Source organism: Rattus norvegicus, chromosome 1 (genome assembly GCF_021556685.1).
Source record: "Rattus norvegicus strain SHRSP/BbbUtx chromosome 1, alternate assembly SHRSP_T2T, whole genome shotgun sequence".
Lineage (NCBI taxonomy): Eukaryota > Metazoa > Chordata > Mammalia > Rodentia > Muridae > Rattus > Rattus norvegicus.
In genome coordinates, this window is record NC_141534.1 from 119,853,841 (window position 1) to 119,875,083 (window position 21,243).

Genomic DNA, 21,243 nt, shown 5'->3' on the forward strand with positions numbered 1-21,243 from the left:
GTTCTTAGGATTATCGTAGAAAGTCAAATGCCTTCTATTTGACTTGAGGCCATGGTTCTGCTGAGACTGTGGACATTTTAGGAAGTGAATCGAGCTTTTATTTAATAAGCTGCTTCAGCTCCAACTGCTTGCACACACCTCTGGGTGTGACCATTATTTCTGAGTGACCTGACTTCAGCAGGTGTTGGGCAAAAGAGATTTCTTGGGTAAGGGATGACTTGTCCTACAGAATTCCAGACTGAGAGTGTCTAAGGACAAGTAGGGAATTCCTTTCCACTGGCTTATATGCACTGGGGGTGGAGTGGAAAAGTTGTATCTTTGTTTTCTAGCCTAGTATAAATTTGTTGTTCCTTTAATTTATCCCTCACATAATTTGCAGGGTTCAACTGTATGCTAGCATTGATAGTTAGCTTTGATTTTGTTTTCTGTTTCTGGGATTAAACCCAGGCCTTCACAGATGTGAAACAAGCACTCTACCATAGAGCTGCACTCTGACCCTGTGCATGAACTGTTGTAAGTACAGGGACATATAGAGCACAGAGGCAAAATGCTTTCCAGCCTGGAGTATATGACCCAGAGGGATGTGAAACAGGTAGAAAGAGCAATAAGTGTTTTGAAATACAAGAACTGTGGCTGTTTGTGGGGTTACTCAGGAGGTGGGGTTTCATGGAGGCTTCTGCAGGAAGCCTTCAGTCAATCTTGTGATCTGGAGAAGGATGTGCTATTTGAATACCTGAGAAAGGCTCCTGCAGAGAATGCAGCTGGTCTGGGTACAGGAGCTGCTCTGAGCAGTAAGAGGCATGCATACCTAGTGTGGTAATGGGAGAGGGAGGGCATCACATTGGGGTTCACCTTGTAAGTTCTTAAGGTCTTTGTGAGAAATTTGGGCTTTTTAAAATACTGCATAGAAAACAACTGTGGGATTTATATCAGGTGAGTATTCTATTAGTGAAGGAATTGTCAGGTCAGGAAGACAGAAAGAGGTGGGTGCCACACCATGGTCTACCCAGAGGACAGTAGATTGCTCTAGGGACATGATGAACACTGCACAAGCTGAGGTCCTGGCCTATGAAAACATTGGATTTGTTTTATATATGTTCAAATACAAAATTCTATTGCATTGCAATAATATATTTTTAAATCAAATTTGTGTTTTATTGATCTAATTGGAAAATCCAATTGTATGTGATGGTCTGTGACTCCTGCACTTAGATGGCATAGGTAATCTGGTGTTGGGTCATGAGATCTGACTCAAGGGAGAAACAAGAAGGCCAGGAAGAAAGGAAGTAAGGGAAGGGAGATGGGAGGAGTGAGGGGAGAAAGAAGTTGAAAAGGGAGAAAGGGGAGGATGGGGAAGAAGGGACGGGAGATGAAAGAAAATAGGAAGAAAAGAGACAAAGAAAAATAAAAATTACAAAGAGAGATGGAAATAAATACACAGCTTGCTGTGATCTTCTGGGTGATTCTGTGTGGTGAGATTAGACTGTGCTTTGCTTCTCATTGATTCTCTCATTCTCAAGGAGCACTGCCTGTCTTTCAGGTGAATATGAACTGGGTGAAAGATACAATCCTTATTGTTAATACTCTTTGTGAGGAGGACACCTTTGCCAGTGTATTTGGCACAGGAGTGTCCCAGCAAAGGGCTTTTCTAAAATGGGCAGGCACCTTAAAAAGAACTCTTGTCACTAGACTCTTACTGGGAAAGTTGGACCTTAGTCTCTGTAGCCATTCCTGAATCTTCAAACCTGCTTCCCCCACCATCGTACTCCTCACTGTAAAGATGTGTGAAAGTCCTCCACTAGATGATGTCCCAGGTATTTGGAATGTCATGCTTTGCACACAGAACTCTGGTCTAAGCCCACAACCCCAATTCTCTGCCTTTCAGGATCATTCTGGCACAAATCAGACTGCTAAGGTAACACAGAGACACATGAAAGCTAATTTACATTTGTCACAGTTGTGCACATTAAATAATTCTTTAAACTTAATAGAACCATTATTTCTATTAGTCCTTTTAACAAAAATAATTTCTTGGGCTATACATTGCTATTGAAGTGACAGTGTCTCCTATCCACCATGTTCCTGCTTCTCTCTCCTGGTAGATGGATACACCACGGATGACATTGAATTTTACTGGCGTGGCGGGGACAAGGCTGTTACTGGCGTGGAAAGGATCGAGCTCCCACAGTTCTCCATTGTGGAGCACCGTCTGGTCTCCAGGAATGTTGTCTTCGCCACAGGTGATCCTGTGTCTACTTTTAGTCCTTTTAAGATGATAGATGCTATGACAGTATGGTCTCTTAGTAACGTGTAGGTTGGCTGGCTTCCATGTATTGTCAGGAATTGACCATCACATGAACTGCTTTAGCATTTGTGTTAAAAGCATTGGTTCCTGTGATAAGGAGAAAGGTCCATCTAATAATGAGACACTCCCCATTGTATGCTGTGGCGGATCAGACCGTGGATGAGAAAGTAGCTGGTCCCTGTTTAATACCATACCTAATATTCCATCCTTCGTTAGAGAAGAGGCTGGATGGCCTTGGAGACAAAAAGAAAAGGACAGAAATGATAGAAGATGTTCCGAAAGCTACCACCTTTTTCACTTCCTGGATTCAGTCTAGCTTTGGTGATCCAGGATAAGAGGCCTGTGCTGCTCTCCACACCCCAGCATTCTCTGAATGCTGTCTGCTAAAGGTTGTCATGGCCTGAGCTTTACCACCGTTCTTATCCAAGCTCTCTGTCTGTGCCTGCTGAGATTTGATTACATTTCTGTCACATATAGTTTATGAATGTGGTGATATCTCAGTTGCTTTGCATTTTTGGTGCATGCTCTGCATGATAATTCAGATGATAAATAAAAGTGTTTTTCAAAATGTAAAGAATAGCCATGTGTACAAGCAGTGTTTAAAATGCTAAAGGAAAGCAGAACAGTCCATACACTTCAAAAAAACCCAACAGCTATGAATCAGTCTCAGGCTATGATGGCATTAAGGAAACTGGCCCTTTGTTATCTGCCTAGGATGTGTGTGTGTCTCTTCTGCTAACTAGGTCTGGTTCATTTCACCTTCATGCTGCTTTTTTCTAGGAGGCACTTTGCGCCCTTCCTACTGCCACAGCTATCCTGGCTGTTAGGCTATTGCTGTATACCTTCGCAATCCCTTCCATCTCTACCCTCAGCGTTTGTTTCCCTTGACAGCAAGAATGCATGTTCCCAGGAGGAATTGGTCCTATTCACAGCATACCCAGCTCTCCCGGCCCCCAGCCTACTTCCTGTCTGATTGGAGTATTAGTCATTGAATACCTGCATAATGGCTCCAAGTTTTTACCGGTATCTCTCCTCTCCAACCTGGCTTCTACCAGGCAGTGTTAGTGGAGACAGAAGCTTGAAGTTTTATGTCAGGTTTGTCTGCATGTCACTGTCGCCTGCAGATCTATGGAGACGCAGTCTCTTGTGTGGGGTGTGAAAAACATCAAAATCTGAGGCTTAACATCAAGGACATGTGTGCAAAATCAAGAAAATTACTTGGCTGCATTGAAGAAAACGGCTCATTTATTATGTATAAAATTGAGGTATCATCAGTCCTATGCCCCAAGCCTTATATGCAAAAGGTCTGCTCAGAGTTTGCTGGTAGTGTTCCCACAGCAGAGAGATCCTGCCCATGTCTGCATTTGTCAACAAAGTTGCCTTTGTGACCCAAAGCTGCCTACCTAAGAATCTCTTACAGTACTATCTCAGATGCCCAGAGATAGTAGAGACTAGGCAGCACGTAACCTGACTTGAACTGGAACTATTCTTTTAAGCACCTGTATTTTTATTTGTTCAGAGATGGAAGTCAGACTGTACTGCCTAAGCATGCAAGTTGCAGGAACAGAAGGACGTCTTTTAGCTATGCATGGACCCATGAGGTCATCGAAATGCAACACTGTCTTTCTTGGAGCCTGACTTGAGTTTTACATCCACCGAATGCTGCATGCCACTTGATATCAGTTATAAAATCTTTCACTCCCAAAGAACTTATGCGTTCGAATTACTCTGACCAATACAGAAAAAAATACCGTGGCCCTTGTCATCTTAAAGACATTTTAAAGCTAAATGCAATCTGAAGGGTTTGCTAGTCCCTGATGTTGTGAATTAATGCAATTTTGTTCCGTAATCTGGAACAAAAGCCTTCATCACCTAAACACAGACTATCTCACAAGGATTAGGAGGGAACAAAAATATATGTCCACTTGAAAAGTAGATTGTGTCATGCATAGCTGTTGAACCTACAGAGTTTAACTGTCTGGTAGGTATATATTAAAATGAATTGTTTCTGCAGAAGAGATAGTTCAATAAATATTTTACACAGAAGAGATAATTCAAAACCCAGTGACATTCTATAATCAAGGATTAAAATACCATGTGTCAAAGCAATCACATAAATCCCCCCTGTTCCTGAATGGGACTTAAGGATTATGCCACTTGTAATGAGGTGGCCATGCTCTAGAATTGCTGTAGTGTTATGGGTTGACAACTGGGTTCATTAGTGCAAAAAACAGTTCAGCTCCTAGCATACCAATGTTCTGAACAGTGTTTTGATTTGATTTGAAAAGGAAGCCAGGCTGCATAGTACCAACGCAATCATCACAGTAACATTTCTTTTTGTCAATTTTATATCACTAATGTCCCTGGGAGCCCATATTGTTACAATGTATTAGCTTATGTTAAAGTATAGAAAAATTAGAAGTCAATGATGTTGATTGATAGCATAGCATCAAGTATGTTCATGAGGCCCAGGGTCAATTCGTAGCACTGCAAAAAAAAAAATTAGAAAATTGAAGTGATGTTGAAATAGGAAAATTGAAGCACAGCTACCATGATGGTCAAGGTTCTTCCTGCTTTCCAAACATGCTCTATTTTTGTCCTTTCCATCACTAATCTTTCTAAACTCTAAGTTTTCATTTTCCAGTTTTTTATGTTAAGTGATTTCTTATAAAAACATGTAATTCCAAAGTATGAAGTTGGGGAAGCTACATCTACTGAACCATTGTGTGGCACTGTATCTGACTCCTTTGCAGTCTTGTACCAAAGGCCATGTGTTCTAGGTGAGTTGGGCTACCATGTAATCTTTTAAGAACTGGTACTCGAGGTGGAAGCCCCCACATCCTAATCCAGGACCCTGGAATGTCTTGACTCAATACCAAGAAGTCATGGAAGACAAAAATGAAATAAACCACCTGCCACTGAGCCCTACTCTTCTCCACTGTTCTGTTAGCCTTAGGCTCCCATACTCTTCAAGCCACTGAATAGCACTGACACATTTCCCGTGGCCTCAGTTCCTGACTCATGAGCCCTTCAGTTTAGCACTCTAAACTTTTATCTTGGTTACAGCATTTAATTGTCTTTCTTTTATCCTGCCATTCATTCTTTATCTTACCTCCAAAGTTTAGTTCAGATTTTAGCCTCCATTTGATATCTTTCCCTTTTTTCGTCTTCTACTAATGCAGTCCATTCATACTGTCCAGTGAGTAATTCTCCCACCACTGCCTTTACTCATCTTCCTTGTGCTTCTCCTTCAGTTTCTTATTTTTTCATTGAAAAGCCTTGAGTCACATCTAGTATAATGTTTGTCAATTGTCAAGTATTAATCTCACATTTCATCAAATGCTCTATAAAATCTCTTGTGTAAATGTATTTGTATCTAACCATGTATTTGATGTTCTGACAAATTAACCAAACTCCAAACATTAGGTTCTCCCAGGAAAGTCCCTCAAGAATAAGAAAATAGAAGGTGGACTATATTCATTAAATACTCAGTAAAGCAACTTACTTCTTGAAAAATCCAAGGTCTATTAGCTATGTTATTTTCTCATTCTGAATTCTAATTTTTATGAAAGTGCTTATAAACATATTACTCAGGGTTTAAAAGCAGCAATCTTAGCTCAAATCCAGATGTGTGCATTGTTGTGCTCTCTAAGAAAGTGCAGAAGCATGGGAAGAAGAGATAGACCTATAAGGACATTGACAAACAAGGTGACAGGAGACTGGATCATCTCATACCGTCATCCTGTCCTCAGTAGGTTCCAGCCTGCATGGCATTACACGCCTGCAAAACATATTGAAAACAATGAGCATGTCCATGGGCTTAGTAAGTGTATGTCTGTCCAGCTCTGTGAACTTTTACAATGAAATTCCAGGAATAAGTAGAAATCAAACATCTCTAGAGTTCTGTGATCCTTTTGGTCAAGACCTAAATTTCGGGTGTGTTGTAAGTACTTCATTTCCTGAACTTTTAACTTTTTTTTTTACTAATTATTTTATTTATTTACATTTCAAATGTTTCCCCCATCCTGGTCTCTCTTCCACAACCCCACCGCCACCCCCATCCCCTTTGCCTCTAAGAGGGTGCTCCCACTACCCACTCCTACCTCACCCCCAGCATCACCCTTGGCTAGGGCACCAAGTGTCCACAGGATCAAGTGCCTCCCTTCCTGCTGATGCCAAATAAGGCAATCCTCTGCTACATATGTAGCAGGAGCCATGGACTCACCCATGTATACTCTTTGGTAGTTTAGTTCCTGGGAGCTCTGGGGGGCCCAGTTAGTTGATATTTTTTGTTCTTCTTAGAGGGTTGCAATCCCTTTCAGCAACTTCAGTCCTTCCCATTACTCCTCCATTGGATCCCTAGGCTGAGTTCAATGTTGGCTGTATCTGCATCTGTCTTAGTGAGGTGCAGGCAGAGCCTCTCAGAGGACAACCATACCAGGCTCTTGTTGCAAACACTTCTTGGCATCAGCAATAGTATCCAGGCTTGGTATCTTCAGATGGGATGGATCCTAAGGTGGGGCAGTCTTTCAGTGGCCTTTCCTTCAGTCTGTGCTCCATATTTTCTCCCTGCATTTTTTTTAGGACAGGAACAAATCTGAGTTAAAAATTTTGAGATGGGTGGTGGCCCCATACCTCAAATGGAGATCATGTCTCTGGAAGTGGTTTCTTCAGGTTCTATCTCCCCACTGTTGGATACTTAAGCTAATGTCATACCCATTGGGTCCTGGGAGCCTTTGGAATCCCTGGCATCTGGGACTTTCTAGTGGTTCCCTCCCCTACCCCTACCTTGTTCCCTCCCTTATTGTTACATATTTATGTTCATTCTCCTGGCTCTCTAGACTTCTTTTTTACCTCTTTCTATACCTGGCCCTGCTCCCCTTTTCCCCTCCCTCTCCCCACTCTCACTTAGGTCCCTCTTTCCCTCTCCCTCCCATAATTATTTTGTTTCCCTTTGTAAGTGAGATTGAAGCATTCACACTTTGGGCTTCTATCTTATTAAGCTTAATAAAGTCTGCGAGTTGTATTGTGAACAGTCTGACCTTTTAGACTAATATCCACTTATTAGTAAGTATATACCATGTATGTCCTTTTGGGTATGGGTTAACTCACTCAGAGTGATATTTTCTAGTTCCTTTTCTTTGCCTGCAAAATTCATGACGTCGCCATTTTTAATAGCTAAATTTACACAATTCAATTTAATAGCTGAATTTCCATTGTGTAAATATACCACATTTTCAGTATCCATTTTTCCATTGAAGGACGTCTGAACTGTTTCCAGCTTCTGGCTGTTATAAATAAGGCTGGTATGAACACAGTGGAGCATGCGTCTTTGTTATATGTTGGAGCATCTTTTGGGTATATGCCCAGGAGTGGTATAGCTGGGTCCTCAGGTAGGACTATGTCCAGTTTGCTGAGGAACCTCCAAATTGATTTCCAGAGTAGTTGTACCAGCTTACAATCCCACCAACAATGGAGGAGTGTTCGTATTTCTCCATATCCTCAACAGCATCTGGTATCTTTTGAGTTTTTTATCTTAGCCATTAGGATTGGTGTAAGGTGAAATCTCAGGGTCATTTTCATTTACGTTTCCCTGAAGACTAATGACATCGAACATTTCTTAGGTGCTTCTTTGTCATTCGAGATTCCTCAATTGAGGAGTCTTTGATTAGCTGATTAGCTCTATACCCCATTTTTCATTGGTTATTTGTTTTTCTTTTTGAGTCTATCTTCTTGAATTCTCTGTACATTTTGAATATTGCCTTTTAGTCCTATTGTTAGTGTCCTTTGCCTTACAGAAGCTTTTTAGTTTCATGAGGTCCCATTTGTCAATTGTTGATATTAGAGCCTGAGCCATTTGTGTTCTGTTCAGGAAATTTTCCCCTTTGCCAGTGTGCTCTAGGGTCATTCCTACTTTCTCTTCTATTAGATTCAGCATTTCTGGTTTTATGTGAAGGTCTTTGATCTATTTGGATTTGAGCTTTGTACAAGGAGATAAAATTGATCAATTTGCATTCTTCTACATGCAGACTGCCAGTTACTAGCATGATTTGTTGAAAATGTTTTCCTTTTCCCACTGTATAGTTTTTAGCTACTTTGTCAAAGATCAAATGACCATGGGTATGTGGATATATTTCTGGGTCTTTAATTCTATTCCATTGATCTGCCTGTCTCTGTTCCACACGGTTTTCTATCACTATCTAAACAGTCCCACAACCCCTAAGGAAATAGAAGTAGTCATTAAAATTCTCCCAACCAAAAAAGCCCAGGGCCAGATGATTTATTGCAGAATTCTATCAGACTTTCAAAGAAACCTTATACCAATACTTCTCAAACTATTCCACAAAATAGAAACAGAAGGAATCCTACCAAATTCATTCTATGAAGCCACAGTTACACTGATACCTAAAACACAAAGACTCAACAAAAAAAGAGAACTTCAGACAAATCTCACTTATGAGTATCTATGCAAAAGTACTCAGTAAAGGGGCTGGGGATTTAGCTCAGTGGTAGAGCGCTTACCTAGGAAGCGCAAGGCCCTGGGTTCTGTCCCCAGCTCCGAAAAAAAAAAAAGAACCAAAAAAAAAAGTACTCAGTAAAATTTGGCAAAACATTTCAAGAACACATTAAAATGTCATTCATCACTATCAAGTAGGCTTCATCCCAAGGATGCATGGATGGTTCAGTATAAGGAAATCTATCAACATAATCCACTATATACACAAACTCAAAGAAAAAAATCACATTATCATCTCATTAGATGCTGAAAAAGCCTTTGACAAAATACAGTATCCCTTTATGTTAAAAGTCTTGTAAAGATCAGGAATTCAAGGCACATATGTAGACAAAATAAAATACAATATACATCAAACCAACAGCCAATAACAAATTAAATCGAGAGAAACTTAAAGCAATCCCACTAAATTCAGAGACAACACAAGGCTGCTCACTCTCTCCCTATTTATTCAATATAGTATTTGAAGTTCTTGATAGGGCAATTAAACAACAAAAAACGAATCAAATGTGTAGAAATTGGAAAGCAAGGAGTTAAAGTATCACTATTAGTGGGTGATATGATAGTATACATAAACGACCCCAAAATTTCTATCAGAGAAATCCTATACTTGATAACCAACTTCAACCAAGTGGCAGAATATAAAATTAACTCATATAGACAGATCAGTAGCCTTTCTCTATACAAACAATAACTGGGCCAAGAAAGAAATGAGGGAAACAACACCCTTTACATTAATCACAAATAATATAAAATAACTTGTTGTAACTCTAACCAAGCAAATGAAAAAAAATCTGTTCAACTAGAACCTCGAATCCCTGAATGAAATTGAAAGTGACCTGAAAAGATGAAAAGATCCCCATGCTCATGCTAATCCTTATAGGTAGGATTATCATAGTAAAAATAGCCATTTTACCAAAAGCAATATACAAATTTAATGTAATCCCCATCAAAATTCCCACACAGTTTCTCACAGAGATAAAAAGCAATTCTCAAATTCATCTGGAATAACAAAAAATCCAGGATAGCAAAAATGTATTCTCAAAAGTAAAAGAAATGGGGGAATTACCATCCCTGACCTCAAGCTGTACTACAGAACAATAGTGACAAAAAAACCACATGGTATTGGTACGGAGACAGGCAGGTGAACTTTTACTTTTAAATACTATCACTTAACAAGTGGATCAGAGCACTTCTCTTAATGAAATAATTAATAAGACAATGATTAGAACTTCTGGGTGAGCTCATATAAGACTGTTGATTCTGGTCAGAGTACCAGTAAAATAATCTTTTCCATTATTTTACCTAGTTTCTCTTTTATTACATATAGTAAATTTAAAGGTTACTGAAATATTTTGGATATACCAACAACATTTAATGAATATTTAAGTTTTTAAATGTCAAATCAGATTGATTCCAGTTCATCAAAAAAGAAGTAATTATGTAGAATGAGTTCAACTCAAGAGTAGAACAGGTGTTTAAGTGAACAAGGCCCCTGGAATCCATTCTTAATAATAGAGAAAATGATAAAAAAAGAAATGAAGAAAGAAAGGGGAAGGAAAAGGAAAGATTGGAAAAGAAAGGATAGAAAAGACAAGAAAACAAAAGAGAAGAAAAAGATATGAGGAGGGGTGAGATATTTTAGTGGCTTGTCAAACCTAAGTTAGTAAATATTCCAATACACCTGACAGAAGGAGGTAAGACAATGCAATGGAGAAAGATTCAGTATCAAAACTTCTATAAAAATAAGATTGTAACTTTAATATTCATAACTTTTCTTTCTGAACACATAAATAAGAATATTTGACAAGTACAAGTGTGAATCTAAACAACTCTGCCTGAAGTGAATGCTTAAGTAACTATTCCTACCTCGTTGTCTGAACTTCTTTCCCTTTATCCTTGATAACAGCTATTGTCTTATGACAGTATAGCCACTGTCACCTGATTTGAGCATCGTCTACAGGATAATAGAGTCTGCCTGTAGCAACTGTATCTACCTCAACCTCACATTTGGAGACTAGATTCCTTTGGTACATTTGTTTTCTTTATAATGTGTAGAAATGCTCTGCTTCTTAAGCACAGAAAGGCTTAAAGTTGCTTATATAACTACAGATATATGCACAGATTAATGTTCGTTGCATGCCTTAGAGTAGAAGTGGAAATGTTCAAACTTAACTGGCAATGCCAAACTGCTCTCCAAAATGGTCATACCATGGTACACACATATCAGTCAGCCCGAGGTCCCTGACCCCCATACTTGATACAGTCCTCACCCACTGGATGTGTCTTATATCTTCCATCTGCCTTCCTGATAATGAGGTTGAATGTGCTTTCTGGTGCCTATTGATAAGCATCTTTGATGACCTTCCTGTGAAAGTCTTTGTGTGAATTATCTGTCATTTGAAAAGGTTGCAGACCCATTGTGTTACGGGTTATGTGTACTGCAACACCCTTCTCAGAAATTGTGTGTGCGTGAGAGTCTGCTCTCATAGCTCATCTGTACATTGGTTTATTTATTCGACACAATGCTCATTACATCAATTGCTTTAAGTTGGCAACATCCTTCCCATTCTTCATTCTTAATTTATTGCTCTTGGCTTAGTTATTCCTGCTTCTCTTTTTCTTGTAATTTCACTATCAAATAAATAAATTTTTTCTTAAAATGGGATATTGTGACAGTAGATGCTACAATGTCCACATTTGGAAAAAGAGAGGCAAGAGGATTACAAGCTTAAGGCCAGGCTTGACTACAGATCATGATCTTGTCTCAAGAAGATGACAGACGATTTGTGTACTATTCACTCTTGGAAGCCAATTGGAGGTGATTTAAAGAATATGGGAGTATGTCTGTAGGTTCCGTGAAAATACAGCTCCAATTTACAAAGGAACTTGTGAATCCCTGACTTTCAATGTTTAATAACCTCCTAGACATCCTATTCCTCACAGACACATGCCCTGCTGGACTGTGCATTATCTATTTATAGTATCAAAATAGTGCTGTTAGTATCCATCTCCTTCATTTTTAGAAGATTTCAACGTCTACTTATTTTGTTTGTGTTATTAATGTGAGAGTAAAAACGGAGGGCACAATGCTTACATTCATATTACACAAAAATGGATTAAATATATCTGTATTTTTTCTGGTACCATTTGGAGGAAGCTTCATCTAGCACAGTGTGCTTTTGGAGGAAAATATTTTGAAGTTTAAAGTCAGGGGGCTGGGGGTTGGGGATTTGGCTCAGTGGTAGAGCGCTTGCCTAGGAAGTGCAAGGTCCTGGGTTCATTCCCCAGCCCCGAAAAAAAAGAAAAAAGAAAAAAAAGTCAGGGGGCTGGAGTCTGTGCTTGTAACACTAATGAGCTATGAAATATGTACAGAGCATGGAAATTCCAATCAAGGCAATGAACTAAGTTTAAGGAAATTCTGAGTTAAGGAGATCATAGTAAATGGGCTCAACCCAGGAGGGAGGAGCACTTACCTAGAACCCTAGGCTTGTACATAACCAAGTCAGCTTTGCATCTTTCACACTGCTTCTGAGTGTCTGTCCTGCACACTGAGTGTAATGTACAGTTTTTGCCAAATCTAAAATTTATTGTTTTTTAGTATTCTTTGCATTGAAAACTATCTTAGGATATTTTTTTCAAGATCCGTGGAGAACAGATTATTTAATATACGTCTATAGCTGTGTGATATTTTGATTTCTCTCTTTTTTTCTGGAACTCAAGTAGATCAGGGCATTATGACTTTGTTTCAAAAGATTTTGAAATATGGAGAAAAACTGAAATATCCGATTGTGAAACTGATGGGTTCTTTAAGTCTGTTTTCAAAAATACTGTCTTGCTTCTTCACTAGAGACTATGGCAAACTGATCTTTGAAAGTCTCCTTTATGTCCCACTGTTAACACTTACGTTTCTAAGAGTTTGTTCATGGACCCAAAAGTTTTAATTTTTTCCCTGAATTCATATTGACAAAATATTAGCATTAGTTCTTTATTAGTAAAGATATTACGGGTATAGAGAAACAAAGCAGAAAGATGCATTAACATCTGTGTCTTCAGGATTTACCCTCCCCTTGATCTCAGTGAGGAATTGCCCTTCCTGTCTCCCTTCCCCATTTTCTTTCTTTGAACATCCTTCACCTGCATTTCTAGACTGGATTCACCTCCAGTTCCTGAGTTCTAGATAGCAGGCTCAGACCATGCATGGCAGCCTCTGCCAAAGAACAGCTTCATTGTGAGTGTGCTGCTGTGAAAGCACTTGCCTTCAGGATCTCCTGATATATGTCTCACTGCAGAAGCCAGAGTTTTTCAAAAACTCATTACCGTACAGCCTTATAAAAGTATCTATCTACATGCATCTACTGCGGTTACCTTTAAGACTCTAACAAACATGTCTAAATATGTTCAATGTTGAGCGCACTTTGCTTGCAAAAAGAAAAGAAAAGAAAAGAAAAGGGGGAAAGAATATGTATTTATTGGCAATATAATACATCTTTTACTTGCTATCAGTTAAGGCATATAATTCCAGTAATAGACTCATAGCATATTTTCTCCTTTTTATCTGTTGATTTATTGAGATATTCATATTCAATATAATTCACCCATTTAAACTCTACAATTCAGTGGTATTTTATGTATCTGTAGGCCTCTGAATCCTTAAACACAATCGAGTTTAAATGTTACTGCCTCTGAAAGAAACATGTAGCTTTAGCAGTGATTTCCCCATGCCCAGTCACTAACTCACTTCCCTTTTCTCTCTGTGAGCTTATTCCATGAACTTCATGTAAATGAAGTCACACAATAGAGTTCTTTGTAAGTGGCTGCCTTCAAGTAAGTTTTTTTTTTCTTTTTAGCACTCATGGTGTGCTGTGTGTCATTTCGTGATTACATTTGACTGCTGAAAACTCTTCTATTGTATGAATGGATTAGGCACATTTTAATCCTTTGAGCAATTAATTTTGTTATTTCCACATGGAAGCTATTTAGAATGATATTGTTGTGAATATTTGTGTACATGTTTTACTGTGGGAAAAATTTCTCTTTATTCACTTTTATTCAGTTTCTGCAGTATAATAATATTATCTATTTTTAAATAATTTATTTTTCATTACACACTAAGTCTAATTAGTGTGAATAGCTATGAAACCACACACTGGAGCATGAGAAAGTTATAAGTGACCATATTTCCACAAAAGAATGATCATATTTAGCTGCTACCACCTGTCAATAGCTCCTTAGTAAGGGATGCAGCCTAGAGGTCACCCACCATGTCTACACTGGGGTTTTAACTGCAATGGTCTTTTGTAGGTCTTTTATAGGACCATAGCTTCTGAGAGTTTATTAATGTGATAACCGTGCATACCAGTCCAGAATACATCATTCCACGGCACTCCTCCAGCTCTCCAGCTCTTCTTTCTCCCGTCTCTTCTTTTACCAATCTCTGAGGTTTAGGATTAATGGAGATGTCACATCTAGGGCTGAACCCTCAGTCTCTTATTTCAGCACTTTGACTGGTTTTTGCATCTCTATTGATTGCTACCAACTAAGTTTATGGGTATAAACATAATGGAATCAGAAAGCATTTATTTATCCAATAATAGTGGTGCTGCTATTATACCAGTGGGGAGACCTTTCCAAGCAGGTCAGTATTGTAGCATGCATTCCATGCTTATAGCCAGTGCTGACTAAGACCAAGGGTGTTTTTTCAACCTGCCCAGCACCTTCTGACACTATGAACACAAGAGACTTGAAATTGATTTCCTTGTGTCCTGTAACCAATGTGTTCAGTGTCTTTAGTCAAAGGTCTTATGGTCTAGTTATGCTTGGTAACTAAGGGCAATATGTTGTTTTGGAGACCTAACTGACCAAAGCATAGACATGATGTTATTCTCTCAAAAAGTGAATTCACGTATTTAGAAGTGCAATTATTAATCAGCATGATGCTTTAACTTTTGGAGGAACTTTCAAACTGTTTTCTGAAGTGATCCAGGCATTTTAAATTTATACCAGCAACATGTACAAAATCTTGGGTAGCTCCTTCATAGTGTCATTTGATTATACCTGGCCTAGTAGTAATAAAGTGCTTTCTTATTGTGCATTTGACTTTCATTTTTGTGATGATAAATCTAGCTAAGAATCTCTTCACAAAGCAGATGTCCTTGTGTACATTTTTTATAGAAATAACCTATTCTAGACCTTCCCCCATCTTTTTAAAAAAGATTTATTTATTTTATATATGTAAACACTCTTACTCTCTTCAGACACACTAGAAGAGGGCATCAGATCCCTTTACAGATAGTTGTGAGCCACCATGTGGTTGCTGGGAATTGAACTCAGGACCTCTGGAAGAGCAGTCAGTGCTCTTAACCACCAAGCCATCTCTCCAGCCCCTTCCCCCATCTTTCTATTTGGTTATTTATCTGGGATATTTTTGAGGAGGAATAAGCATTCTTCATATGCTCTAGATATCAGGTATATACCTTAGGAATATTTGTTTTTATCCTTAGGCTTATCTTTTTATGTACCTGATGGTATTCACTTTCACCGTAATAGTTTTTCATTTTAATTGTAATTTACCACATTTTCTTCTATTGGTAGTTTTATTATTGTGCTGAGTTTGTACATAAGGAAACAGAAGGCCTGTGAGATTGGACAGCCTCATAAGCAATCCAAGTAAACTATGACGCTGTACCGTTTGAGTACCTGTTCACTGTGGCAGCAGTGCATGAGCCAAATAAAGTACATTTTTCTATGGAAGACGACGAGGACTCTTTGCCTGCTCAAGGTGTATGTTCAACTTGAATTCTGTTTTCCTTTTCTTTCTCTTCTATTTCACACATTTCCTTTCCTCTCTTTCTTAGATTTTTTTATCTGCATATATTGACGAGTAATGAGAGAAGAAAATTAGTCACACTATCCCCTCCTTCCATTTTTGTTAAGTTGTGGCTGTGTAGCTTAGGTTGGCCTTCAACTCCTGCTGAGTATTGAAACTGCAAGTATACACATTGTACTCAAAGCACACTATTTTTAATGTGGGGCTGTATTACAAAGTAAAAGGTAAATTACAAGTGAATAAGATAGCATGATAAAGGACCCAGAAATAACCTTGGTGCTCTTTCCAGAAGGCCATGATGAGAGTCCTTTAGCAGCTGCCTAGAAAGGAGGAGGCATAAGTGTGTAGATCCACTCTGCATCAGATGGAATTATTACAGAATTATTATCTTGTTAAGCTACAGATACCCTGGAGTGGCTACTATCAGTCTGCAAAGCTATCTTGACACTGTATGTGCACATTTTTAATGAGATTTTCAAAAATATTGATGCCTAGATAGTGATGTAAATATAGGAGAATTGGAGGTCCAGAGCCTGGCTTTGGCATGGCTCTCAGTGCATCTAGGGAAAAGGGTTGAGATCAGCATCTTTGCTGGATACTTTTGCCAAGCAAGCCCTGAATTGGAACAGTGTGCTGTGCAGGGACTGCACCTCTGCCTGTTGACTCAGCATCTACTGGGGACCTGCCTATATCTGCATTGGCACATAGGCACCAGACCAGACGTCGGCATTTGTGTTGTCATCTTGGAGCTTCTCGTGCTGTTTTGAAGGGTACTCGGTGCTTTTCAATTTTAAGTTATTAGCCATTGGCTATGACTCCTTGGGAATTTTCCCACAGATGCAGCATGTGCTGGGGTGTTTAAACTTGAAAATATCAGGTCATGATCTGTGAGAATTACATGAGAACCTCTACATTCTGTAAGATACATATGTGTTAGCAGAAGGCTACTGTTTAACTAGCTATCATCTCTCATAATATTTGCTTACTAGACTCCAGGAATTTTATTCCTAGCATCTTCTACATTGGTAGGGCTCTTTTCCTTATGAACTTCTTTTCCCGTTATCAAAAGGAACTTAATCATTCATGCATATTCGATTTCATTATGTGGGAAACACAAATGACCAAATCTCATGTATATCCATGTCTAATGTAGTATGTTTGTAGTGTTCCCTGGGCATGATTGCCCAGACTACCGTTGTCAGAGTCTGCTGACGTGGGGAGGGAGTTCTTGGACTTGGACATTGCTTTCTTCGTGCTTGCTCTGCTTACTTCTTCTTTTGTTTTTTTTTTTTTTTTTTTTTTTTTTTTGGTTCTTTTTTTCGGAGCTAGGGACCGAACCCAGGGCCTTGCGCTTCCTAGGTAAGCGCTCTACCACTGAGCTAAATCCCCAGCCCCTTCTTTTGTTTTTAAAAACATTTTTATTGGATACTTTATGTATTTACATTTTTTATGGGATTTTTAAATTACAATTCAAATGTCATACCCTTTTGCAGTTTCCGGTCCATAATCCCCCTATCTCATCCTCCCTTCCCCTTCTTGTATGAGGGTGTTCGCCCATCCATTCATCTACCCCTCCCCACCTCTCTGCCCTGACATTCCCCTACACTGGGAGGTCTAGCCTTGGCAAGACTAAGGGTTTGTCCTCCCACAGGTGCCTAACAAGGCCATCCTTTGCTACATATGCAGCTGCACACATGGCTGGTTTAGTCCCTGGGAGCTCTGGTTGGTTGGCATTGTTGTTCTTATGGGTTTGCAAGCCCCTTCAGCTCCTTCAATCCTTTCTCTAACTCCTCTGATGGGGACCCCATTCAATGGTTTGCTGCGAGCATTCACCTCTGTATTTGTCATGCTTTGGCAGAGACTCTCAGGAGACAGCTATATCAGGTTCCTGTCAGCATGCACCTCTTGGCATCAGCAATATTGTCTAGGTTTGGTGGATATATGTATAGGGGCTGGATCCCCATGAGGGAAAGGCTCTGAATGGCCATTCCTTTAGTCAATGCTCCAAACTTTGTCTCTGTATCTCCTCCTATGAATATTTTTGTTCCCCCTTCTAAGAAGGACTGAAGCATGTGCATTTTAGTCATCCTTTTTCTTGAGCTTCATGTGGTTTGTGGATTGTACCTTGGAGAATCCGAGCTTTGGGGCTAATATCTACTTATCACTGAGTGCACACCATGTGTTTATACCATCCGCATACTTCTTACACTTACTAAGGTATAGGTGTTAAATGCTAAAATGGTTTTTGAAAAAAAAGTGTTCTTTTTCAAAAGAGAATAAATTTTCTAGACAAATATAATACAAAGTAGTATATCTTCTTAATTCTAAATTCTATGTCTTGGCAAATTTATATATATATATATATACATATGTATATATATATATATATATTTGATATGGGATAAATATTGTCTTCACATTCTGTCTGTCACATGCTGGCTGATGGCAGTTTTCTCACACAATTTAAGTGATTCTACATTCCTGTGTTGTAGTTTCAGGTTGTATTGGAATTTTTGTGTGTATGTTGTACTTTAGAAAATGTTAAAAATTTTAATAGGGAAATAAAATTTGAGAAATGTGGTAAGTTAATTGTGGTAAGGTATTTGCTGCTCTTCTCGGGAAGAGGAATAATCATTCTTACTCTCATGGCATAAAGGTTGACAATAGGTGTTAGGTATATGTGGCACCTCATCGTTTCATCCCACAATTTTTGCACAGAAAGCACTAAAAAGATTTCATTGTTTCCTCTTCTAGAAGTTTTGAAGCATACACAATTTGGTCTTCCTTCTTCTTGAGCTTTATGTGGTTTAGGAATCATATCGGGTATTCCGAAATTTTGGGCTAATATCTACTTCTCAGTGAGTGCATACCACTCACTGTGTGTGCTTTTGTATTTGAGTCACCTCACTCAGATATTTTCCAGTTCCATCCATTTGCTTAAGAATTTCATGAAGTCATTGTTTTTGATAGCTGAGTAGTATTCCATTGTGTAGATGTACCACATTTTCTGTATCCATTCCTGTTTTGAAGGACATCTGGGTTCTTTCCAGCTTCTGGCTATTATAAACAAGACTGCTATGAACAGAGTGGAGCATGTATCTTGTTACATGTTGGAGCATCTTTTGGGTATATGCCCAGGAGTGGTAGAACTGGGTCCTCAGGTAATACTATTTTCAATTTTCTGAGCAACCACTAGACTTATTTCCAGAGTGGTTGTACCAGCTTACAGTCCCACCAACAATGGAGGAGTGCTCCTCTTTCTCCATATCCTTGCCAGCCTCTGCTGTCACCTGAGTTTTTGATCTTAGCCATTCTGACTGGTGTGAGGTGGAATCTCAGAGTTTTGTTTTGCAGTTCCCTGATGACTAACAGTGCTGAGCATTTCTTTAGGTGTTTCTTGGCCATTCCATATTTCTCAGTTGTGAATTCTTGTGTAGCCCATTTTTTAAAAGAGTTATTTGAATCTCTGGAATCTAACTTCTTGAGGTCTTTGTATACATTGGATATTAGCTCTTTATTGGATGTAGGACTGGTAAAGATATTTTCCCAATCTGTTGGTTGCATTTTTTCCTATTGACAGTGGCCTTTGACTTTCAGAAGCTTTGTAGTTTTATGAGGTCCCATTCGTTGATTCTTGATCTTAGAGCTTAAGCCAAATTTTCAACTGTGCCCATGTGTTCGAGACTCTTCTCCACTTTCTCTTCTATTAGTTTCAGTGTATCTGGTTTTATGTGGAGGTCTAAGATCCACTTGGACTTGATATTTGTACAAAGCGATAAAAATGGATCAATTTGTATTATTCTACTTGCTGACTGCCAGTTGATCCAGCACCATTTGTTCGAAATGCTCTTTTTTCCCACTGGATGGTTTTAGCTCCTTTGTCAAAAGATCAAGTGACCATAGGTGTGTGGGTTCATTTCTGAGTCTTCAATTCTATTCCATTGATCTACCTGTCTGTCTCTATACCAATACCATACAGTTTTTTTTTTATCACTATTGCTCTCTAATACAGCAACTGGTTCCCCCAGAAGTTCTTTTATTGTTGAGGATAGTTTTCACTATCCTGGGTCTTTTGTTATTCTAAATGAATTTGCAAATTGCTCTTTCTAACTCTGTGAAGAATTGACTTGGGATTTCAATGGGGATTACATTGAATCTGTAGATTGCTTTTGGCAAGATTGCCATTTGTACTATATTAATCCTGTGAATCCATGAGCATGAGAGATCTTTTCATCTTCAGAAATCTTCAATTTCTTTCTTCAGAAACTTGAAGTTCATGTTATACAAATCTTTCACCTACTTTGTTTGAGCCACACTGGTTTATTTTATATTTTTTGTGACTATAGTGAAAGGTGTCATTTCCCTAACTTTCTTAGAAGGGGGAACAAAAATACTTACAGGAGGAAATTTAAAGACAATGTGTGGAGCAGAGACTAAAAAGAAAAGACCATCCAGAGACTTCCCCACCTCGGGATCCATATATAGACACCAAACCCAGACAATATTGCAGATGCCAAGAATGCATGCTGACAGGAGCCTGATATAGCTGTCTCCTGAGAGGCTCTGCCAGAGCCTCAAATACAGAGGCTGAGGTTTGTGGCCAGCCATTGAACTGATAATGGGATCCCCAAAGATGGAGTTAGAGGAAGGACTTATGGAGTTTGCAACCCCATAAAAAGAACAATAATATCAACCAATCAGACCCCCAGAGCTCCCAGGACTTAACCACCATCCCAAGAGAACACAGACATGGACTTCTGGCTCCATCTGCCTATGTAGCAGAGGATGGCCTTGTGGGGCATCAATGAGAAGAGAGGCCCTTGGTCCTGTAAAAGTGCAATGCCCCAGTGAAAGGGAATGTCAGGGCAAGCAGGTGAGAGAGGTAGTGGGTTGATGGATGAGGGGGCATCCTCCTAGAAGCAGGGGAGGAGATGAGATAGCAGGTTTCTGGAGGGGAAACTGGGAAAGGGGATAACATTTAAAATGTAAATTAAAAAATCCAGTAAAAGGAAAAAAAAGATTTTATTGTTAGAACTCCTGAGATTTGGGGTGTTTATTACTGCCATGTGCTGACTGAAACAAAGACTATTTCACCTACAGTGTAGAAAGAAGGAACACACTTTATAAATGGCATGATCAGTGCTTGCTTCGTCAGCACATATACTAAAATAAATGGCATGATCAGACACTGACATCAAGTCACCAACAGAGTCAGTATTGAAATGACCTCATTAAGATCTTAAAGATGTCATGTGCTTTCAAACTAAGAAACAATCAAGCTATTGAATGTTTTGTGTATTAAACTCAATTAGTGTCCAGGGAATGATGTAAATGCTATTACTTTTTTTAACCCATCTATATATGGGTGCATGGATGCTGGGTTGTAATGTAGGCTTTTGCTCAGTGTTGCAATTTCATTGCTTCACAGGCATCTTGGAGAATGTATGCCTGCCAACAAAGATCTACCTTTGGTGAATATCAGTAATTATATTTTAACAACACAAGATGGTCACTGACATTTGGAGGGAATACCCAGTAAGGATTCATGTAAATTGAATTGGTCAGTAACTTTTATTATAGCTAAGGGAAGGTGTC

General features: G+C 39.0%; 1 protein-coding gene across 2 annotated transcripts in view; it reads left to right on the plus strand.

Moving 5' to 3' along the window:
* Gabrb3 (gamma-aminobutyric acid type A receptor subunit beta 3) overlaps positions 1–21,243 on the plus strand; it is a 234,617-nt gene that overhangs the window by 192,862 nt on the left and 20,512 nt on the right. For both annotated transcript variants that reach the window (XM_087623534.1, NM_017065.2), the window contains 1 exon segment: positions 2,103–2,240. In XM_087623534.1, coding sequence (XP_087479660.1) covers positions 2,103–2,240 — 138 coding nt within the window.